A 22895-nucleotide genomic window follows, 5' to 3' on the forward strand; every position below is an offset into this window, starting at 1 on the left:
AAGGAAAGGAGTAGAGCAGGCCACTTTGAACATCTGGGTGTAATCCAATGACAAAAGTGGGGCAGAGTGGATGGATCTCTTCTGGGACAGGCAGAGTGACAGTGGGCAGGAACAGAGCTTGGGAAGAGTTTCAACGGCCCCTGACATGATCAATACATCTCAAAGCTGACTTGGGTTTAACATTTAATATAACCTTTTTTCCAAACTGATTTTTATAGAGATAGCTTCTGATAAAAACCTCTTTTTAATTTAAAAGCATATTTGGCTATCAGAGAGACGTGTTATCGAGTCATTCTGGACTAAATGTGAGCTTCTCCCCATGCTCTGCCCTTCCACTGTCCTTCAGAATGAAAAACAATACCTTTAATTCCTGGGAACCACATGGAGAAAGAGAGAAGAGGATTGTTGCTGTTACTTAAGCTGTTAGGTTAGCATTGCCACCATTTTCCTTCTTTGTCTTCACCAGTCTCATCCCTGGATCGCCTTATCAGTTCCACCATGTCATTCACAGACTTTAAACATACCTCTGCTGAGTTGTGTTAGGAGCTAAAAGCACATTAACACCCTGGTCTTCACCTGGTTTCTCCTCCAATATGCCTCTGCTGCTATTATTTCCAACTTCATTTAATCTCACATTTACAGAGCAGGAGTGAATACATACCCGCCATTTGGCCTTTGCAAAGTTCTTTTCAAACTGGGCACACACGCCATCCTTCAGGTTCTTTTCTGATGCACCGTTCCCTGCAATCCTGAGACACAACATACAAGTAAATGTAGCTGTGTGCCAAGATTCCTGTTGCTATTGTCAGCATGTACACATGATTACCACTCATGGAAAAGCGCATCTTGCGCTGTGATTCTCAACATCTGGTCCACTTCCATCAGGCGACAGACAAGCTCCTTAGCTGAAAGAGCAATGAAAAGGCAAACGAGGCATCTTAAGAAATCATATATGCAGTCTTTAAAAAGCGAAAACGTTAAAACATTCTGTGCTGTTTTCAGTTTTGCTCTGCAAAATATTTCATGACCATGGCAATTTTGATAAAAAAGTGCCACAAAATGTTTTACCTACTGATGCTCTAAATGAAGTTTACTGATAAACTGTCGTATTAAGAAAGAAAGTGAAGTATCCACTGCCACCATGTGGTGGAGTTGTATACCTGCAGGTGAAATGTCATCCCAGTAAGGAGAATCAAACTCAAAATCCCCAGCAACAATCCGGCAGAAAATGATGCGATTATGCAGATCGGTGTTTTCTTCCTCGGTTTCATCGTAAAAGGGAGGGTTACCCGACAAGCTGCGAAAAAACAAAAAACCAACCAAAAAAACACAGAAAGAGACAGAAGAAGTGTAACTATCCCATGGACAGACCTTATATATATATATTCTTCCCAGTTAAATTTACCCTTCATTCTAATTTGTGTTGTACAGTTATTTCATTTTTAACCTTAATTTATATTTTATTCCTTCCTAGTTAAATTTACCCTTTTTAATTTTTCATATTTATTTCCTATCTTATTCATAGCCTTTTTTTACTTTTTTGTTCTCTTTAGGTCACGAGCAGTTGTCCAAGCATTTCACTACATATCGTACTGTGTATGACTGTGTACGTGACAAATAAAATTTGAATTTGATATATATATATATATATATATATATATATATATATATATATATATATATATATATATATATATTAGGGGTGCAACGATACACAAAATTCACGGTTCGGTACTTTGGTGTCACGGTTCGATATTTTTTCGATACAAAAAAAATGTTCATGCCTTTTTAATTTGTCATTTATTAAAATTATAAATATATATTTTAACACAAAAGTACAGTTTTTAAATTTAACCCTAACCCTTGTGCGTGTTGTTTTTTAGCTCGTCATATTGCAGCCACAGAAATTCTTTTGTCCATGAAACCATAAAGCTGCACTTTCTTTTTGCCTTATAGTCTGATTTGTCATAACTTCTCCGTTTTGTGGTAAGCTTTTCTTTGGCTCTCACTTCTTCACCCTGACCTGTCTTATTTGGCTCAGCAGAACTAAAATATATATCTGTCTGTGAAGGTTCTCAGTCATCCAGGTCATCGTAGTGAAATATATATCCTGCCGCACTCACATAAGCTCAGCGATTCTCTGCGCGATCAACCTCTCACATGTTTAAGCTGCGGGAGATTTCACTTGTCATGTTTGCATAGTAAGCTAACGATTAATAAGACGATGTCAGAGGAATTGGTGCACAAATTATCATCACTCACAGATCAGTGCTGTCGCTCTCTATACACAGTTCGCGCGATTGCAAAGTGAAAGCAAAAAAACAAGCGCAAATTCAAACGCGACTTCAATATGTCACATATTGACAGTGGCTCACCGATGCCAATGACATAATTACCCAGCTACATTTCTGAAAGAATGCAAAAGCATTGACATATATTTTTCCTTCCTACAATAGCCCGACAGGCAGGGGAGAGATAGCCCTGGGACGTCAGGCTAGCGATATTGCGAGCCCTGTATCTGATTGAGGAATCACTCATCTTTGGAAAAGAGAGTTTATTACAGAGAAATGTCTCTTTCCAAAATAAAAGCTATACTATCCGCTTCTTCTGGGCTATATTCTCAGCAGCATATTAAACATATCAGGTCTCCATAAGGAGAATCCTGTGCTAACAGCTGTCTAAATGACTCGGCTAAAGTTTGTAGCATGCATGCTTGTTGTTTTTGTCTTTGCACTAGGATGATGTCGGTGTAAATGTGCAGTCATATTCGTTGTGTTCCCACTAGTGCTTTCAGGTTAATCTCGTTGAAATAACCTTAACGCCACAACACGGCAAATCTCCGTTAACGAGCTACCCTATACAGAGGGGCTAGACGGCCAGCACGTTAACGAGCTAACTGCGCTAACACACTAGCTCCCACCCATGTAATTGAGCATTGCATGGCACATCCAACATACTGTTTTACTTTAGTGCATGACTCGCTTACCTTCAGGGTCATACGTCACATGAAAACCAAAATAATTCCAAACGCCAGATCTGAATGAGGGTGGGGAGGTCCACTTCTGTCTCGCTAGCTTGCCCTGCGGTCTTCCTTCTGACCATGCTGTCTGTGTTGAGTGCTCAGTGAATCGACTACTCCGCCTAGGCTGCACTCTCAGCCTAGGCGGAGTAGTCGAACGCAGATTCACTGAGCGCTCAACACAGACAGCATCGTCAGAAGGAAAGTTGATAAAATAAATTACAAATTTTGTATTGTTCTTTTTTTTTTTCTCCCCTTTGGTTTTCTTTCTTTCTTTCCCCCTGTCCTATCCCACAGTCATGTCTGTCCCGTTTGCAACTGAAATTAAAATAAATTCATAATTATAATAAAGGTCAATCAAATGGACCAATATGATGATCCACTTAAAATAAATCCTCTTGGCATCTTTCTTGGCCTCAAGACAACAATTCTGATGGCTATAGATCCAAACGGGACACAAAAAAAAAAAAAAAAAAAAAAATTGAAAAAAATTGTATTGTTCGATACATATGCGTACCGAACCGAAAGCACTGTATCGAACGGTTCAATATCGATACGAATATCGTTGCACCCCTAATATATATATATATATATATATATATATATATATATATATATATATATATATATATATATATATATATATATATATCAAACAAAGTAATCCTGTTAAAGCCTAGTGAGTGTTACATCACAGTGTTTGTAACTAGCAGTGAGACTCACAGTATGAACATGATGACACCCACAGCCCAGCAGTCCACAGGACGGCCATATCGGTGACGAGCCACCACTTCAGGAGCTGAGAAACAGCAATGAATGAAGCAGATACAGAATGTGTGTAAGAGGCAGAGAAATGTCCGAGGATTTTATTTACAAGCCTTCACACCATATTTATGCCTCTAAGCTGCACGGGCAACTTACCTCCGAAGGCTATCTCCAGTTTTAATTCCCTCTTTTTATTTGTTTGCATCATTTCCCCACCAGGGCCACTATTCGCTTCCCTTATTTATTAGTGTAATTACTCAGTTCAGCATCATGAATAACTGTCCTGGCATTTCGGTGAGAGAATCAGGCCAAGGCCCAGTCGTGTACTTCAAGTTGCCCTCACATAAATCTCAGTGACACAGAGAGGAGAGACAGCGCACATGAAATGAGATGAATAGAATAGAAGAGTTTGATTGTTTGCAGTTCTGCTTATGTTTTCTGTCGGTGTACTGGCTGGTTGTTGGGGTTGAACTCTGAATGCTCAGTAGCACAAGTCCTCAGTCACCTGGGGGTGGGCGTCCGGGTACACACCGGCTCACTCCTTGGCGGCCGCTTATCGGGGCCTGGAGCCTGGGGCTCGCTCGGGCCCCTTCGGGGGTGGGGTGCCCCCGGCCTCTCGGCCTGGGGCTCGGTCACTCAGGCACAGCTGGCGGCCGGCGGAGCTCACGGGCGCGTCACTGCAACTCCCCCTGGCTTCTGCTCCGCGGCTGCTGAGTGAACCCTCATCTGGGACTCTCCTCAGCTCTTACTGGAACAGTGGCGCGGCTGCCCCTCTGTTGGTCTTCCATGGTTTCTTGTGTTCTGGGGGCCTCTGGATGTCTGGAGTTTTGATCTCCTCCATACCTGCTTCACACCCTGGAGGACGGGGCTGTGGCCCCCCCACACTCCCTAGCAGATCGTTACATGGAGAAACCTTTGGAATACAAGCGCGCTGATCCACACAGGTATGCACACAGGTGTTCACTGCTCGTAGACCCAAATTACACCTTTCTTGGCTGCTACTTCGAAGCACATCTGTCCTGCGTGCTGCACAACAACATTGAATATTTAGTATTTACTGCTGTTTACACTTAGCTAGATTAATGCGATGGTGTTGTGTTTAGTATGTTGCTTTGTTTCTTTTTTTTTTTGTCTTTTTTTGTTTGTTTTCTATTCTTCTCTCAACAGGTGATCCAGGAGATTTTTATTTTTTTTCTCCCCCCCTTTCTCACTGTCCCTCTCCCCTTCTGTTTTTCCTTCCTCTTTCTTTCTCCCTTTCCTATCCCTCACTCATGTCTGTCCCGTCTGTAACATCTGAAAATAAAATATAATAAATAATAAAAACAAAGATCGACCAAATGGACCAATACGGCAATGCCACGATGATCCATTTGGCAAAGTAAATCCATTGGGTATCCTTGTTGGTCTTCAGACAACAATTCTGACGGCTAAAGAACCAAATGGGTCAGGCGAGAAAAAAAAAAAAAAACAAGTCCTCAGTCACATTTACACAACAGAAGAAAACAAAGATGGGAAAAAACAAAACAGGATAATAGATGGAGAAAAACTGAAAAGAAAATTTGGTTCCAAAACAAAGCCACACACTGTAAAGTGATGTCTGGAGTTACTTACCCAGGTATTCCGGTGTTCCACACGGCTCCGTGATTGGTCCGTTCTCAAATCTGGACAGGTAGAAATCTCGCAAAACTACTTTGTTATGGTTGTTTTCTGTGTAGTACATCAGGTTTTCCAGCTACAGAGAATGAGAAACGAAATAGCATTCCTACACAATTTCACACGTACTAAATGACACCATGGAGTCAAAGAAACGGGCCACTGGTTTAAATATCTGATGGTGGGTATTTTAACAGATCAGGACCAAGTGAATGTCCATCAAATTTGCCAAAACAACTCTTGTACAAATCCAAAGAACTGTCAGTCTTTATGCTCTGTACTATTGGACTTAACAGGAACAATAACTTACAATGAACGATGGTAAATGTACATTTATGTACTTTTTGCACAAAGAGGTCATAAATTTAGTGAGTCTCATGAAAACTGTTGGCTTACACATTTCTGCGAAAATGGATCTCCAAATAATTTAACAGCTGCATAAACTCCAGTATATTCAAGTTCAAAGAGGTGAGACTACAAAACTTCATGCGTGCAAGAAACTATGACTGCAGGTAACTCTTGTATGTAATCAGCAGCTCAGGAAACAAATCTCTCCTGTCGAAAATGAGTACTGGAGCAAAACTAGTTTGCCAGTGAAGATAGATGCCTTTAGGAGCAGTGTGTTTGTGTAGACCAAAGAAAGCTTTTCAGGAGAAAAATCTATTCAGATGGGAGGGATGTGAAACATGCAGTGCATGCAAGAGAGCCCTCAAACATCTCACAACTAAAAGACCTTCAGACAAAACAGTGGTGAAAATTCTTAACAATCCAAAAGGTGATGATTTTAATCGACTTAACTTCTATTTTGTAGGAACTGTAGCATTAAATGTTATCCTGATATGTCGAAAACAGTTCCAGTAAGGTAATAATAACACACAAGGGGTTAATAAGTCCTTGATATCATATAGCTCAAGGCCATTTACTTAAAAGTCATTAGTGGGCTAATCGAGGCAAAACTGACAGCCTTCCAGTGCAAATCATCAGTACAAGAGTAATCATCATTTGATGTCACTTATAGAGGTGTGTAGACCTTTGATTGCAAAGAGACAAATAACTGTGTGTGATCTAAATAGCTGTGATGGGGCATGTGGCTGTGAGGGATCTGTCTCAGAGGCAGCATGCATATAGAAGACAAAAGTGGTCCTAGTACTGAGCCACGAGGGACACTAATTCAAATGGTCTGCACAGGATCAAGTATTAGCTTTGGCCACAGAGAAGATTTTGTTAAATAAGTAAGAATGAAAACAATGTAAAGACGATCCCTTAATCCCAATCTAGGTTTCAAGATGGTCCAGCAAAATAAAGTAGTTGACTCTGCCAAATGTAGCTAACAGCACTAGCAGTGAGCAGTCATCACAAAGATATTCACTAAGATGAAAAGACTTTCTCTAGAACCTTAGATAAAAGAAAAGTTCACAGCAACGCTGCTCTATTCACCTGAATGTTTGTGTTATGATCACAATAGAAGGATTAGGCCAGATTAAGAGGCAATTTAGTTTTTTTCACATCAGGCATGCTTAAGTCAGAACAATAACACTGATAAGTCAACCTGTTAGCAAGACAAGCAAAATTAAGATGTAATGAACCAGCAGATTTAGCAATGTAGCTGGAATATGTGCAACAAATTATCATGTTGTTTCTGGACCACGACGAAGCCAAACCCAAACACACTAACACAAGTATTGGTTTCCCTGTAAGAAGTCATTTCTAGTCCTGCATTTATTTCAATTTCACTTTTATTCGATTTTGATTTGGTTTGATTGGTTTATAATCTGATTTCTGCCCCTAGGTTTAAGCAAAATAAAATTTCATCTTTTACCAGTAGAGGGAGTCTGAAGCCCACGAGATGTTGTAGCTCATTCCTAATGGTTTGATGATGTCCGCTAAAGATATGAATCTCTCTGCATGCGTGTCTGTCACTAGAGATTGTTTCAAGCCATAAAGACAGTGTTTACTCCCGTGGTAACAATGTTATCAAACGTTCAGTCATTACCGGGATGGCAGAAGTATGCTTTTATGTGTCTCCAAAGATTTTGTGCTGACTAAATACTTAATATTGCTTTCTGGAGTGTGACGGCGCTCACTCGACAAAGTTAGTTAGTCACTAATCTATTTTTATCTTTTTATGGTAGTGGCACTCACTACACACACACACACACACACACACACACACACACACACACACACACACACGCCATAAGACACAGAAAGGCAGTCAGCATGTACCTTCAGGTTCCTGTGAACTATGTTGAGGGAGTGTAAGTATGCCACAGCCTCCAGGACTTGTCTGATGACATTGGAAGCGTCTCTCTCTGTGTAGTTCCCTTGGTCCAGAATCCAGTCAAAAACATCTCCTCCTGTGGCACTGCGTGCAGTCACACACACACACACACACACACACACACACACACACACACACACACACACACACACACACACACACACACACACACACACACACACACACACACACACACACACACACACACACACATGCGTGCACACAGGCACAAGTACACGTATTACTAAAAATCCCATGACATGTAAAAGGCTATTTTGAAACACTGTAAACCACTTTCAGTCTTTTTGCAGCACAGTTTCCTTTTATTTACGAAGGATAAACAACCTTCTCTGCTAGGCTGGAGCCAGCACTGCTGAGCAATTAAGAACGATACTATTAGTCATTACTCTAACATACTTAGTTACATTTTGAGATGAACGATGACAATGATTATCATGTAATGCTTCCAGCAGGAGGTCTGGTGCCTGGGCTAATGTGTGAGCTACACATAAATAGCCCGATGTACACACAAATGACTGCAAGTGCAGTTTGTCTTTCTCTGTTTCAGTAACACGGCATAAATAATGTGTCCACTCTGCTCCAGTCATTATTATTGCTTTCAAATAAAGCTGCAAATATCAAAATGCGCAAGTCACAAGTGATGTGGATTAGGTGAGTTCTAGTGTATCGATCCCAAGCTCTCCACAGAGACTCTCTTGTAGCAGAGCAGTGCTTCAGGAGCACTGAGTAATGTTGAGTGTTACTAAGAGCAAATATCTCATCAAATCTAACACCTTCCCCTGTGTCTGAGGGGAACAACAGAGCACACAGTAATAAGAGGATAGACTCAACTCCTACCCTCGAGCTGCTGGATTTGTGTTACGGCACATGCACAAAAACGACACTCAAACAGATACTGACAATGATGTTAACGCGAGAAAGACAATCGGTGGAAAAGTTCAAAGAAATGCTCACAGCTCCTGGATGATGAAATATTCCTTCCGAGTCTCAAACGTATCTATCAGCTGAAGGATGTTTGGATGGTTTAACCTGGAAGAGGCAAAAGAAGTCACAGGCTGTAGGACGCTACGTGCAAACGTAAGGTGCTAAGGAGTCTGTCAGGTGACTAAATAAAGCAAAAAGCACAATTCACATCTCAGCTTACAATATCAACAAGAATTATTGCACAATTCATTTCACTTGAAAATTAGTATATCCAAACATTCTCTCCTTCTCCTCCTCTCCGCCTTTCTCCATTGCTCAATCATACATCCATCTGTTCACAAACTGATTGCGTACAGTTTCAGAATCATGATTTCGTTCTTGGCAGCCTTGCGGACTTTCCTGCCATCTTTCTTGAGGAATTTCTTGCAGACAAACACCTTGTCTGTTTGTCTGTCCTTTGCCAGGCACAGCTCGCAGAACTCCTTCCTACGCGATAAGAAAAAGAAATGGACAGAAAGACAGACAGACTGAGAACAGCAGAAAGAGTAAATGCTGGAAGAAGGATGAAAGTTTCTGATATTTTTTGTATGAGAGCGCGGTCCAGGAGAGACAGAATAATATTCAAATTAGGGGCACAAAGAGTACACTGGCTGCTTTGGTGAAACTCAGTGAAATAATTTAATTAGGAGGTGAAGCTTTGGATAGAAGGGTTGAAATGGGTCTTACAGCTCCCATCAGCTGGGCGGCATTAGGTTTTGAGCCTTTGGGGCATTCAGTACTTCACCCAAATGGATTCAGGGAAGCTTCGTGATGGAAAATTAAACTGCAATGTTTCACAATGAGAATGAAAAAGAAAAAGCGATAAACACAATTTTAAGAAGCACATGTACAGGCCTACAGCAAAAGCTTTGCACTTAATTCTGACTTAATGTGTTTTTAAGTTTGTGTGTGTGTACATGCACGCGTGTGTGTGTTATATAAAAGATGAGCAGAAATCTCTGAGGCCAGATGCTGATGTTGCCATATGGCCTTTTACACTGATTGGTATTTGTGTGTATGGTTTGCATGCCTGCCTGTGTGTGTGTGTGAGTTCGTGTTTCTCGAAGGGGTGCGCAGAAGAAAATGGTTCGTTTTCAGCCAGTTGAGCAGCAAACTGATTTTCAGAGGTTTTACGCAATATGTCTAAATATTTTTTGAATAAATAATAGATCCAGTGAATAAACAATAGCCTTCGAACAATGTGTTTCCTGAACTTTTACAATCAAAAATATTGAGACAATTGGCTAAAACGGACAAATTTGTCACATTTGTCTGTTACACACCAGCATCGCGCTGTTACCTTCTGTCATTCCTGCAGTGAAACCTTCTAATATGCCAAACCAAAGCTGTGGTGAGAACTGTCCAGTTCAGAAAATAACTCATGAGGTGAATGAAAACCTTGTGCCTGTGAAATGTTTACAATGGAGAGGAGGGAAAAGAAATCCGTGCATAAAGCTTTATAGCACTCACGCTCGCAGGACTTGTCCGAACTCATACTTGTCTGTGACATCAGATATGGTGTCATACGTTCGCCCATCTCGCAGGGCAAGGCACCCAAATGGCATGACGGCATTCACCTAAAAAGAAACAAAAATGAAAAACGAAGAGAAAGGTCTTTGAGTCACTTCACTATTGGGGTCAAATAAATTATTCTGAAGATGCCTTCAGGTGACAGACAGATAAAAGGAAACGGAGAGGCAAAAACCAGCGTATTAAAGAGGAACAGAGTTACTGATGAAACACTGTGAAAGCTTCCCAGTTGTTGAAGTCAGAAGAGACTGAAGGAGCGTCATTACTATTAGTCTTTAAAATATACAGTACGATGGAGCGCCACAGATACAACCGTGTCAGTTTCAGAACAAATGTGAATGCCGATGCTTCTGGCAGCCTGGTTTATGCCAGCCTTGTCAACAGACCCTAAGCTACCCACTAAGCTTCTCTTTACTCTGCTAAAGTCTGCAGATTCAGTGCAACGTCTGTCAAGTTCAAGTTAAACTTTATTTCTAAAGGGCAGTGTCCCTGCATCCCTGAAGCAGCTGGTTTCTTCACCAATCGCTGGACTGACACCGCTAGATTTTAATGACATAATTTCTTTTGTTCACAGTCTGTCAGTCTTGATATGACACAGAATGACTTTTAATGCTTCCCTTTTATCTCATCGTAACTCCTGCTGCTAGCCTCGCATATACTGTATATAATACTGCACTGGTCTTTTCACCTGATACTGTTAACACTGCACATACTGTATGTAATACTGTATATTTATATATAAAATCTTCTTATCATGTCTACCTTAAAATAGCTTGTGACCCCACAGGAGGTTCCAAACGCCCAGGTAGAATATGAAGGATCTAGCAATCGATATACCATCTCACCACAGTCCTCAGGCAATCCTCACCCACACCTTTTAAGCACACCATCTACTGTAGAAGACAGATTCCCTGGAAACTTCACTCATGCATCCTCAAGGTCCTTCTCCTCCATCACGTACTGTTACCTGAGCCTTAATATCGAACCTATTCCCATTCGTCGTATAATTTCTATTGTTTCTATCTCCGAGTCTCTTCAATTGAGTTAGGAAATGACGCAGTAGGGAGGGAATGGGACATTTGAGAAGGAGCTTTGATTAATGTGAGTAATTGCATTGAGAGAGCCAGTAATGTAAAGATGACTTCATTGTTTATTGTGTAACAGCGAGAGAGAGAGAGAGAGAGAGAGGAATAGCCAGATATGTATAACAGAAGAGAAGACAATCCTTAGCAGAAATGGCATTTTGTGGGTGCTAATTTAGGATTAAGGAATGAATATCAGTGACATAAAATCCTCTCTCTTCTCTTTGTGTGCATGACATCACCAGTGTAGATGATAGGGCCAGAGGTGGGTCTGTCCTGTGATGGAGGAGGGGCAGGAAAGTACTGTGTAATCCCAGTGCTGGCCGTAATCTTTAATCTGTACCCCTAATCCAGAGTGCTGGGATACAATGTGTGTATGTGCAGGCGTATAAAAGTGTGTGCCTGAGCAAGTATAAAGGCTGATGCGGGTAAGTCGCAAGTACAGATAGAGGTTTGAGCAGGAGGGTGCGTGCCTGTGTGTACGTATGCATCCATATGTCCATCCTTGTGTGAGTGTAATGCCCCGGTGAGATGGGAGGTATTTAGTGGTGAAAATGCACAGTACTGCCAGAAGATTATGTAAGCGCAACAACAATCCCATGACAAGGTCCAGGACGGTGAAGGTGAAGCTGGCATGAATGGAGCACATCCATCCCTCTGGGAACAAAGTGTACCCGCTGAAATAAAGTAAAGGCTGCCAAGCCCCAAGTATTATTCTTCAGAAGGGTCAGGAAATGGGTTTGCCAAGAACTTTGAGATGCTACGTTTTCAGCCCATCCCTTTCTTGCTCTGTCCCCATCTGCAGACACTATACACACTATTAAAATAAATCTGTTTCTGCCTTTACACTGGCATTAACGTTTTTAAAAACTTTTCCTCCAGTTTGTTTAACAGTTGGTGTCGGTTTAGTTGAAACTTAAAATGAAGCACTTCACTTCTTTGTGTGAAGTACAAATTCCCAGAGGGTTTGAAATGTGGATGGCCTTAAAAAGAACACTAAATAACTGTCTGTGCTTTCCATTTGGAGGGATGTAATCAGTCCAGGGTACTTTCTTTCAGTTACAGTGTATCTCACCTTTTCTCTCCTTGTGCCAACAGAGAATGTTTCTCAGACTGCCATAAAAACACCGTACCTGCAGAATACTGAGTCAGTGCGAGCCTCGAAGTTGACGAGGAGTAGGAGGAGATATATGGAGGATATGAGGAGAATGGAGATGAGAGGGAAGGACTGGAAAAGATGGAAGACGAGGGAAAAGGTGAGAAATAATGGGAACAGAAAAGCAAAGTGAAAAGTGCACTGTGACTAAGTGGAAAGGTGGATAGAGAAAATAGTGTACATGAGAACAGAACAAAGTGTGAAACACAGAACTGCAGAGGCAGACTGAGAGTACCTATCAACCTCACAGCTTCACAGCTATCTGTGTGCAAATGCTTGCACAGGTGAGTGTGTTTCTTTGCGAGTGTAAGTGTGGGCACATGTGGCTGTATGTGTGTATATGTTAACAGGCTTTGTCAGACTCACTGTGTTTGGTAAGGGTATGAAAGGATGTCCCCGGAGTCAGAAAGCACTTGAAGGCATGACAGGGCAACCTCTCTGTAAGAAACATTTACAGCCACCAGCCTGAATATGTGCCACAGATTTGCAGGTAGCACGATATCAGGGATAAAATGAAAGCATTGAAGTGCAGTGCAACATTCCAGCCTTTCTAAGATAAGAGATAAGATAAGATAGAACTTTATTAATCCCTCGGGTGGGTTCCTCTGGGAAATTCGACTTCCAAAAAGCACAGCAACGACCGAAGTTACAGTTACAGAACTGTTATATATATATATACACACACACACACATACACACACACACACACACACACACACACACACACACACACACACACACACACACACACACACACACATATATATATATAAATACAGAGACAAATATAAATAAAATATACAAAGGGGATAAATAGAATAAATAGGAATAAAAAATAAAAATACAAGTGAATTGCACATTTCAAGTATTGAGTCTATTGCACTGTTGACTATTTACAAAAAGTATTGCACAAGGTATTGCACAGTGAGGTGAAGAGGCACTACAGCTTAGTTGTTCCCTCCTTTGTCCCCCTGTTTCCCCTCCCTCTCCCCTCCAGAGAGGAGTTAAACAGTCTGATGGCGTGTGGGACAAAGGAGTTTTTAAGTCTGTTAGTTCTTGTCTTTGGGAGAAGCAACCTGTCACTGAACAGACTCTTCTGGTTGTTTATGGCCGTGTGCAGAGGATGCCCAGCATTGTCCATAATGTCCATCAGTTTCTTTAATGTCCTTTTCTCTGCCACTGTCACCAGAGTGTCCAGCTTCATGCCGACCACAGAGCTAGCCCTCCTGATCAGTTTCTCCAGCCTGGATGAGTCCTTCTTTGCTGTGCTGCTCCCCCAGCACACCACAGCATAGAAAAGTACTCCAGCAACCACCGACTGGTAAAACATCCTCAGGAGCTTCCTGCAGATGTTAAAAGACCTCAGCCTCCTGAGGAAGTACAGTCGGCTTTGGGCTTTTTTATACAGGTGCTCTGTGTTGCATGACCAGTCCAGTTTATTGTCCACCCACAGCCCGAGGTACTTGTACTTGTTGACCACCTCCACCTCCTCCCCCTCTATCTGAACCGGCAGTGGACCTTCTCTGGACCTCCCGAAGTCCACAACCAGTTCCTTAGTCTTTGAGGTGTTGAGTTGCAGGTGGTTTGTGTGACTCCATGCGACAAAGTTCCTCACCAGACTTCTGTACTCCTCTTCCTGATCATCCCAGATACACCCCATGATGGCTGTGTCGTCTGCAAACTTCTGAATATGGCATAATTCAGAGTTGTAGCAGAAGTCAGAGGTGTACAGGGTGAAGAGAAGAGGGGACAGCACAGTTCCCTGTGGTGCTCCTGTGCTGCTGACCACTGTGTCAGACGTGATGTCCTTCAGCCTGACGTACTGTGGTCTGTCGGTGAGGTAGTCGGAGATCCAAGCCACCAGGCAGGGGTCCACCTCCATCCTGTTCAGTTTTTCTTGAAGCATACAGGGCCGGATGGTATTAAAGGCACTGGAAAAGTCAAGAAACAGGATCCTGACCGTGCCTTTTCCCCCATCCAGGTGTGAGTGGGCTCTATGCAGGAGGTACAGGATGGCATCCTCCACTCCGACACCCGCCTTGTATGCAAACTGTAGTGGGTCCTGGGCATGTTGTACCTGTGGTCGGAGGAGGTTGAGGAAGAGCCGCTCTAGAGTCTTCATAAGATGTGACGTCAGTGCCACCGGTCGGAAGCGATGCCGTCACTGATCTCTCAGTGGCAGGTTCGCCTTTGAATCAGCAGGTCTGACTGCTGTGTGATGTGGGAGTCTCAGCATCACAAGAAATGTTTCCTTTTAACATTTCCAGATTTTTTCAGTCATGCCTTTTTTTTTGTTGCTAATGGTCAATCTGTGATTCAAACTCGCTATGTGGAGGCCAGTGTTGGTCAAGTTACTTGAAAAAAGTAATCAGTAACTAATTACTGATTACTTCCCCCCAAAAGTAATCCCATTACTTTACTGATTACTTATTTTCAAAAGTAATTAATTACTTAGTTACTTAGTTACTTTTTAAAACACAATTTACAACCTGAAGAGGTGATAAAGCGATAGATCTTTCAGCCCAGTTCTACTTTTTCTACATAATCCATCATACAAAATGTAATCAAATGGAAAAGTCTCTTTTTTTTTTACTTGTTTTATTAGTTTTAATCTTTTAACTTTATGCATCAAGCAAAAATGTAATTATATGCAACATTCTCTGACTTGAATAAATTAGTTGAACATTTAAACCTATTTTCTGCACATTCCAGCACATAAAATAAATTTTTTTGTTTTTCAATTCAATTCAATTCAATTTTATTTATATAGCGCCAAATCACAACATAAGTTGCCTCAAGGCGCATCATAGATACAGAGAAAAACCCAACAATCATATGACCCCCTATGAGCAAGCACTTTGGCAACAGTGGGAAGGAAAAACTCCCTTTTAACAGGAAGAAACCTCCAGCAGAACCAGGCTCAGGGAGGGGCGGGGCCATCTGCTGTGATTGGTTGGGTGAGAGAAGGAAGACAGGATAAAAGAAATGCTGTGGAAGAGAGACAGAGGTTAATAACAGATATTAACCTCTGTTTTTACACTCAGTCTTTCAAATAGATGCAAGTAAAACACAGCAGAAAATAAATAAAGTCAAAGACTCAGCGGTCCTGTTGCTCTATTTTCACCTGTAAAGCAGGAGTGGGGTAGGCGGAGGTTTACCCTGGTGCAGGTGTGCCGCAGCGGTCAGTGGAAGAATCCGCGAGTTTCTCTGTGAGTTTCCCATTACGTCGTTGCGCACTCTGAGCTTGTTTAGGGGTTTTGTTGGTGTAAAAAGAAGTTTTCTTCCCGCGCACAGCGGACACTAATGTTTTTGTCACTTTTTATGGAATCAAACTCAAAGTAAGGTCAGTACTTCCACGCTTTAAACACTGCACGCTCATACTCTCTCCGCACTCGATATATGATCCATTGTTGATCTGCACACAGCTGTTGTCACGAACGTCGCACTCGCTTACGTCACTGTCATGAGACATTCTCGCAATAAATCACGGTTTTAGTAACGCAGTAACGCAGCGTTCCTACGGGAAAGTAACGGTAATCTAATTACCGTTTTGCAATAGTAATCCCTTACTTTACTCGTTACTTGAAAAAAGTAATCGGATTACAGTAACGCGTTACTGCCCATCTCTGGTGGAGACATGACTGAGCACCTACAGGTGGGAAAATGTATTTTTATATTTTTCATTTTAATAAGAAGGGAGTAACTAATGTATGATTTCAGTACTTACAAAATAAGTCAGTGTTTCTGAGGGATGAGGAACTAACTGTCCCTTCATACTGCCTCTAATTAGACCACAAAACGTAACAAGCGCAGAGCTCAGGAGACTCAATTCAGCTCACACTGTCAAACGTGGTCAAAATAAGCACTGAGTCTCCTATAATTAAACAAAACTGTAACACAAATGGGAATAACATGATTTACATGGATCTTAACTCACTTCAGCTGAACTTTTGAAATTTTAAATAAGAGTCCATCGACATTACTTAATAATGTAGAATTCAGGAAATGCTGGCAGGGAACAAAAAAGGCAGCCTTGTAACAACTGCAGAGTTTGCTGCGTACTTTCCTTATATTCTTATAAAATGCACACCCATTAACACACACAGGCACACGCACACTTCGGTGTGAAGCCGCACCGAGCTATCCGAGACATCACACTTCATCTTCGGCACCCCTAAATCAAATTGCCGGTGCACAGCTCTGCGTTTGTGGGTGTCTGTGTGGCTGTTCACAAGTGCTGTGTTTAGGCTAAAATGGAACAGAACAGCTTTTTATCGGCTCATACAGGAAGTGTTTCAGAGGTTCTTGGCGTCAAGGTTATGATTCTGCTATTTAACGCCACTCATGTCTTTAGCCATTCTGTCCCACTTGGCACAGGCTCAGTCGGCCTCTCTGGAGAAAAAGCAAACGGTCTCTTTCTTATCGGCAAATCGACGCTGTCTCAGGGCTAAACACAAACAGAATAACAGACACGAAGAAACGCAGTAGGCATGCGCTGTGTGTGACAAGGCGCTATGTCTACTTTCCCTTTGGATGTGCTGCCAGTTTTAGAAAGCTGAGAATAATTGCAAATGGATGTTATGTAAATATTTCACCCACTGCTGTGTGAAGCTGCTTTTTGTGTTGTCAGTCAAGTGCTTAGTTGTGTCAGTGTGTCCTTGTCACTGTCAGACTGATGCTGCTTGCAAATCGACAACATTGTCATTATCTTCATCACCACAATGCAAATCCTGATATCCACACAATTCGATTAAGTCATGCTGCACTGCCTTTGTTAAGAGGTGACTGGAGATGCACAGTATAATAAGATAAACGGCACCAAAGTGTACGTGTCTGCATGTGTGTGTGTTTGTGAAGGAAAATATTAACAAGTATGTCGATGTTTGCCTCCGGAGAAGAATGAGAGCAGCAGATTTGCTTGAACGAAACATGACAGGCCTCGCATGTCAGGTTGCATATGCCTCCATACGCAGAGACAGTATATTTTTCAGAGCTTCGCTACAACTGTCCTTGGCAGAGCAGCATGCTGAATATATCGGCCCCTCGTTAGTGTTAGACATGCACTCTGCCTACCTCACAGCATCAACACAGGCGCCCAGGAATAGCATGTTTTCACTTTAACCATTTCATCTGTGTGAATGTGTGTGTGAATGGGTGGATGACTGGATGTGTAAAGCGCTTTGGGGTCCTTAGGGACTAGTAAAGCGCTAAATACAAGCCATTTACCATTTACCCTGGGTCAGCACACCTGAATCACATGATTAGTTCATTACCAGGCCTCTGGAGAACTTCTTCTCTCAGTCTTTCACTTGTCCTGAAAGCTTTTGTGTCATTATTGTTTCCAAATCCTTGACTTAGTCAACCTGTAAAGGTGATCATTTCAAACCCAGGCTGAGAAATGGAGGAGCCGGGATAGGGAGAGGCGACATCGGAGGTTAATACTGATACAGCAGCCACTGATATGCAGGAAGAATTTGGAGAAAGAAAAGAAATCTATCCTGTTGTGACCCCCCCCCCCCCCCCTCCCTTTTTCACAAGGGGTCACCGCTGAAGGTAGCTCCACATGTTTGATTTGACAGATTTTTGCACCAGGTGCCCCCAAAAGGATTCATGTCTCCCTCAGGACCAAACTGGGATCTTTTGCTTTGTAGATGAACGTGTGACCACAACACCACGGAGCAAACTGGTGTGTGTGAGAGTAAGACGATTAAATATATTTAAAATGTACAAACAAACCTATTATGTGACAGGAGGTCATTTTCTGAGTCCCTAAAAGGCCTTGAGAGGGTTATTAAGCAAATCATTACCTCCGTGTTTCATACTTTTAATACGATTAAAAATAATAACCATATCTTTGTTTTTTTTCTGCCCTCGCCTTGATATTCATGTGCTTGTTTTTGTGTGTGCAAATCAGCGTGTGCCTCTTCATCCATGTATAACGAGACATGACAGCTGCAGCCTGTTCCTTATTGATCAGTCAGGAGCTCCTGTTATTTACTTGACTTAACACAGAGAAAAGAAAACAAGGCTGAAATTGACTTTTCATCATGGAACGCTTGGGGGTTTAAAAATCCTTCACATCAAGTCCACAACATTATGTAAGAATTGCATCAGGTGCAATTAGGAAATAAGCCCTTTCATATTGCCATTTATGTCATTTTGGTCCACAAAGCACATCCCCAGTAAGAATATAATGCCATTAAGCAGAAATTAGTCCACCAATTCCTACTAGGCTCATTGCCTGAGTAGACAAGTGTGTGCCCCATATTGAGCAGAGCACACAGCAGAGGTTGGTCCCAGACCTTATCAGGATGCTGCCACATGAAAGTGGGACAAATAAAAGAGTTGTGAGGACATGACAGCGTACACAGGAGAGAAGGATGAGAGGTATGAGAAAGAGAAGCAGATGAAGGGCCAATTATCAGCGCTTGATAAAAACAAATGTAGTACATTTACTTGTAGCACACAAGCATGAACAACAGACGGTGAATGGAGTATCATCTGAAATATACACACACACACACACACACACACACACTCACATACACATTTGGACAGTAAACTTATAATATGAAGAGTTATGTGTGTCTAAATGTCACATAATGGCTGTTATGCATGGATATGATTCCTGTGTCGCATCAACATCTATTACATTTGTTTCTTCCACTGCGCTCCCAGTAAGGGGTCTTCTTCGAGCTTGTTATAAGCACTAATTCCTTCATTTCTCATAGAGTGGCTCTCATCTAAGGCCTGTCTATGTGTGTGTGCGTGTGTGTATCGATGCCTGTGTGTGAGGGAGAGAGACAGTTAATGTGTTTGTGTGACTGCGAGGCATGGCAGAAACAGGCTTAATAAGGAAACACACTGATGAAAATTCATCACATCGGCCCAGAGAGACGGAGACAGGAACCTCTTTCCAAATGCAGACATAGGAAATTTAGCCAAATTCATCTTGCTGCACACGGTCGCTTTTACTGCTATTTCTGTAAAGACATTTGCTGACATAATGCATGTGTTGGGCTCTTGCCCTTAAGTTTTACTATCACACTCAAACCTAAACCTGATTCTAACCTGACACTTGAAATGTGAACAGATGAGAACCGGCCGAAATGTTCCTTCTTTCCTAAATATCTTCACTCTGATAGTGTTAAAGTACAATCCAAATAAAACGCGTGCACACACACACACACACACACACACACACACACACACACACACACACACACACACACACACACACACACACATATATATATCTATACATATATGTGTGTTTCTAAACGTTTTACGACTCTGTCAGTAATAGTAATACTGTCAGCTTCAACCCCCACCCCACTGTCTGCCCTCTGTTTTCTGTCCCCTCATTAAGAGAGTGGATGAGTGCATCTGTGCAGGTCTTGCACAGTAAGTGCATCCTCAGGGAGAGGGGCCACAGAGTACCTTTTGACAAAAGTGTGTGTGTGTGTGTGTGTCTGTGTGTGTGTCTGTGTGTTTGCCTGTAGCTTACGCAGAATGATGACAGGCTTGTTCTTTCTGACACCAGAGCAGCCTGAGGCAGGACCTGCAGGCATACACGCACAGACACACACACACACACACACACACACACACACACACACACACAGACACACACACACACACACACACACACACACACACACACACTGTGCCTATACAACTATACAACTGTCAGACCGAATGATGGTTAGTGATAGCTTTTTCCAAGTGTGTTTGTGTAAGTAACTTTCTGACAAAAACTGACTTCATCCATGAGTCGGACACATACTGTGGCATACAAAATCACACACAGACGAGGAGCGAGCACTTCCTCCAGAGCGGAATGGAAAATCACAACAGAGCTCCACATGACAGTAAGTGAGAGCGAGACAGAGTAAAAGGGAGGTGAGTAGAGGATCATAAGCAAGTGAAAAAGTAGACTTCATGAATATATTATGCAAATCTATTGCATAAAACATGTTGGTGCATTTACACGTTTATAGTTTCTTCTCTCTCATAAAAGAGGAACTGTAAAAAATACATTTATACCAACAAAAGCCTGAGCCCCCACCTCCCCCGTTCGCTCTCCCTCGCCCTCTATTCATTCACTCCAAATTGTGGTTTTATTCATGTTGTGTTGCCTTGTCTGTTTTAATGCCTTCCTCTTTATATAAATACAAGTATTACGATGCAAAAACGTTGCTAATCTTGTTAAAGAAAACCCGAAGGCCTGATGGTAACGGGAAAATTGGGAGCTGGAGTTAATAAAATCACTGCTGTTCAGAAATATGGTAAACAAAGTTTAAAGGTAACGTGTCTAGATTTGAGCTGAATGCATAAATGCTGCCGTGACGTGTTTTCTATGGATTTTAACATTATAACATTTACATTATGTGCATGAGTCAGTTTTTCTGAACTGCAAATGTCTGTAAAAGATCTCATGGACATCGATAGCTGTTGAAACATTTCAGTGTAGATCAAGTCGGAGGACCAGCTGACAGACCAACTGTTAGTTTAGCTGGCAAACAACTTGGTGGTGCATCTTGTACTTTGCTTGACATTTGGTTACCCTAATCGATTGCTCAGCTGTTTGCTGTGACCAAGGTCAAAACAAATGCTACATTCAAAAAATCCTACGTGTTTAATCTTTGGATACTGTTTCGCAAAGATGCAGATATGACAAATTCATCTGTGGTTTTCAATATTAAAGCAAGGTGGGCAACTCCAGACCTCCAGGGCCGGTGTCCTGCAGGTTTTAGATGTGTCCTTGATCCAACACAGCTGATTCAAATGGCTAAATGACCTCCTCACCATGTCTTGTAGTTCTCCAGAGGCCTGGTAATGAACTAATCATGTGATTCAGGTGTGCTGACCCAGGGTAAATGGTAAATGGCTTGTATTTAGCGCTTTACTAGTCCCTAAGGACCCCAAAGTGCTTTACACATCCAGTCATCCACACATTCACACACTGGTGATGGCAGCTACATTGTAGCCACCCTGGGGCGCACTGACAGAGGCGAGGCTGCCAGGCACTGGCACCACCGGGCCCTCTGACCACCACCAGTAGGCAACGGGTGAAGTGTCTTGCCCAAGGACACAACGACCGAGACTGTCCAAGCCGGGGCTCGAACCGGCAACCTTCCGATTACAAGACGAACGCCCGACTCTTGAGCCACGATCGGCCTCAAGATCTAAAACCTGCAGGACACCGGCCCTCGAGGCCTGGAGTTGCCCACCCCTGTATTAAAGGGTTCACCTAAGGTTTTGTGTCATTGATAAGGATGTCGAGTATAAGTTATATGTGAACCTTAAACTGTGTGTTGTAATAGGTGTACATTATAGTACCATTTTATCCATCCATCCATCTTTTTCTGCTAAAGCAGAATTACCTCCACCAGCCATTCCAGGGAAACACTGAGGTGAGGTGTTCCCAAGCAAACTGAAAGAATTAACCTCTCCAGTGTCTACTGGTTCTGCCATGAACCTCCTGCCTATGGGAACGACTCACATATCAGGCATCCAGGAGGCATCCTAGTCATATGCCTAAGCCACCTCAATGTAGATCTGTTTCTTGGCTGCTTAAACCGGCGTATATTTAACCGGTATTATAATGGACTGAAATTCTTGACTTTCCCAAATAATCAGTAACTATCTGACTCATCACCAGAAGTGAAATGCAATAGCCTTCTTTCCAGGGGCAGGTGTTGGTTGTATGAAATCAAGTCAAATGTTTAATTATTTTTCTGAGAATTCTGGCCTTGTTTTCCCACTAATCTCGTATTTCTTTCCCAGGAAGTCGAGATGTCTAAAAATGCTAACCCATGTGGGGATTAGTGCTTGGAAACTGCCAGCCTTACACTATAATGAACACAGGGAAAAGGACCTTTCAGACAACACTGATTTGTAATTGTAATTCTGTCAGCCTGACATTAACACAAGAGCATTACAAGCAATGTTTAGAAGCTGTGGGCTCCATTTGTCTGCTCTTATTTTGTCAGTAAATTTTCTGATTCTACAATAGGACATCTGCACAAATGAAAAACATCAACCATTACCAAGCATTTTATCATCAGTTTATTACATTTGTGCACTCACTAAAACGCATCGACACAAAAACCAAATCAGAGTCAGAGTCTCTGTTGAGACCAAGTGGCTTGTTGAACTTCTGTGTTTTCCAGCATTAATCAGAGCTTACAACGTAACAATAAAAGTGTGTGACACATTCTTCAAGTGTGTTATTAATTGGAGCTACTATACAACGCTTCCTCTTGATTGTGCTGTGTCTGTATCTTTGTCAGAGCAATAACCTCAGAACAGCAATTACAGAAATGAAAAATCAACAACAAGCCAAAATGTTTTATTAAGGGTTTCAGTAATGGATGCCAGTGTGGAATCACACGCTTAATGTTCACGCTTCCCTGCTAGGAA

General features: G+C 42.1%; 1 protein-coding gene across 1 annotated transcript in view; it reads right to left on the minus strand.

The window, feature by feature from the left end:
• The window catches only part of camkvl (CaM kinase-like vesicle-associated, like), a 45449-nt gene that overhangs the window by 3446 nt on the left and 19108 nt on the right, over positions 1-22895 (minus strand). Inside the window, exons 2-10 of the mRNA XM_085443591.1 lie at positions 10173-10279; positions 9018-9149; positions 8694-8768; positions 7664-7802; positions 5396-5516; positions 3743-3818; positions 1161-1297; positions 827-905; positions 662-749 (exon numbers count right to left, since the gene is read on the minus strand). Of these exons, the coding sequence (XP_085299717.1) occupies positions 662-749; positions 827-905; positions 1161-1297; positions 3743-3818; positions 5396-5516; positions 7664-7802; positions 8694-8768; positions 9018-9149; positions 10173-10267 (942 nt within the window). The 5' untranslated portion in view covers positions 10268-10279. The remainder of the gene's footprint in view (positions 1-661; positions 750-826; positions 906-1160; positions 1298-3742; positions 3819-5395; positions 5517-7663; positions 7803-8693; positions 8769-9017; positions 9150-10172; positions 10280-22895) is intronic.

The sequence above is a fragment of the Copadichromis virginalis genome, linkage group LG20 (genome assembly GCF_057382275.1).
Source record: "Copadichromis virginalis isolate Kocher_CV1m ecotype Utaka linkage group LG20, C_Virginalis_male_GT1.1, whole genome shotgun sequence".
In the NCBI taxonomy this organism is placed as follows: Eukaryota; Metazoa; Chordata; class Actinopteri; order Cichliformes; family Cichlidae; genus Copadichromis; species Copadichromis virginalis.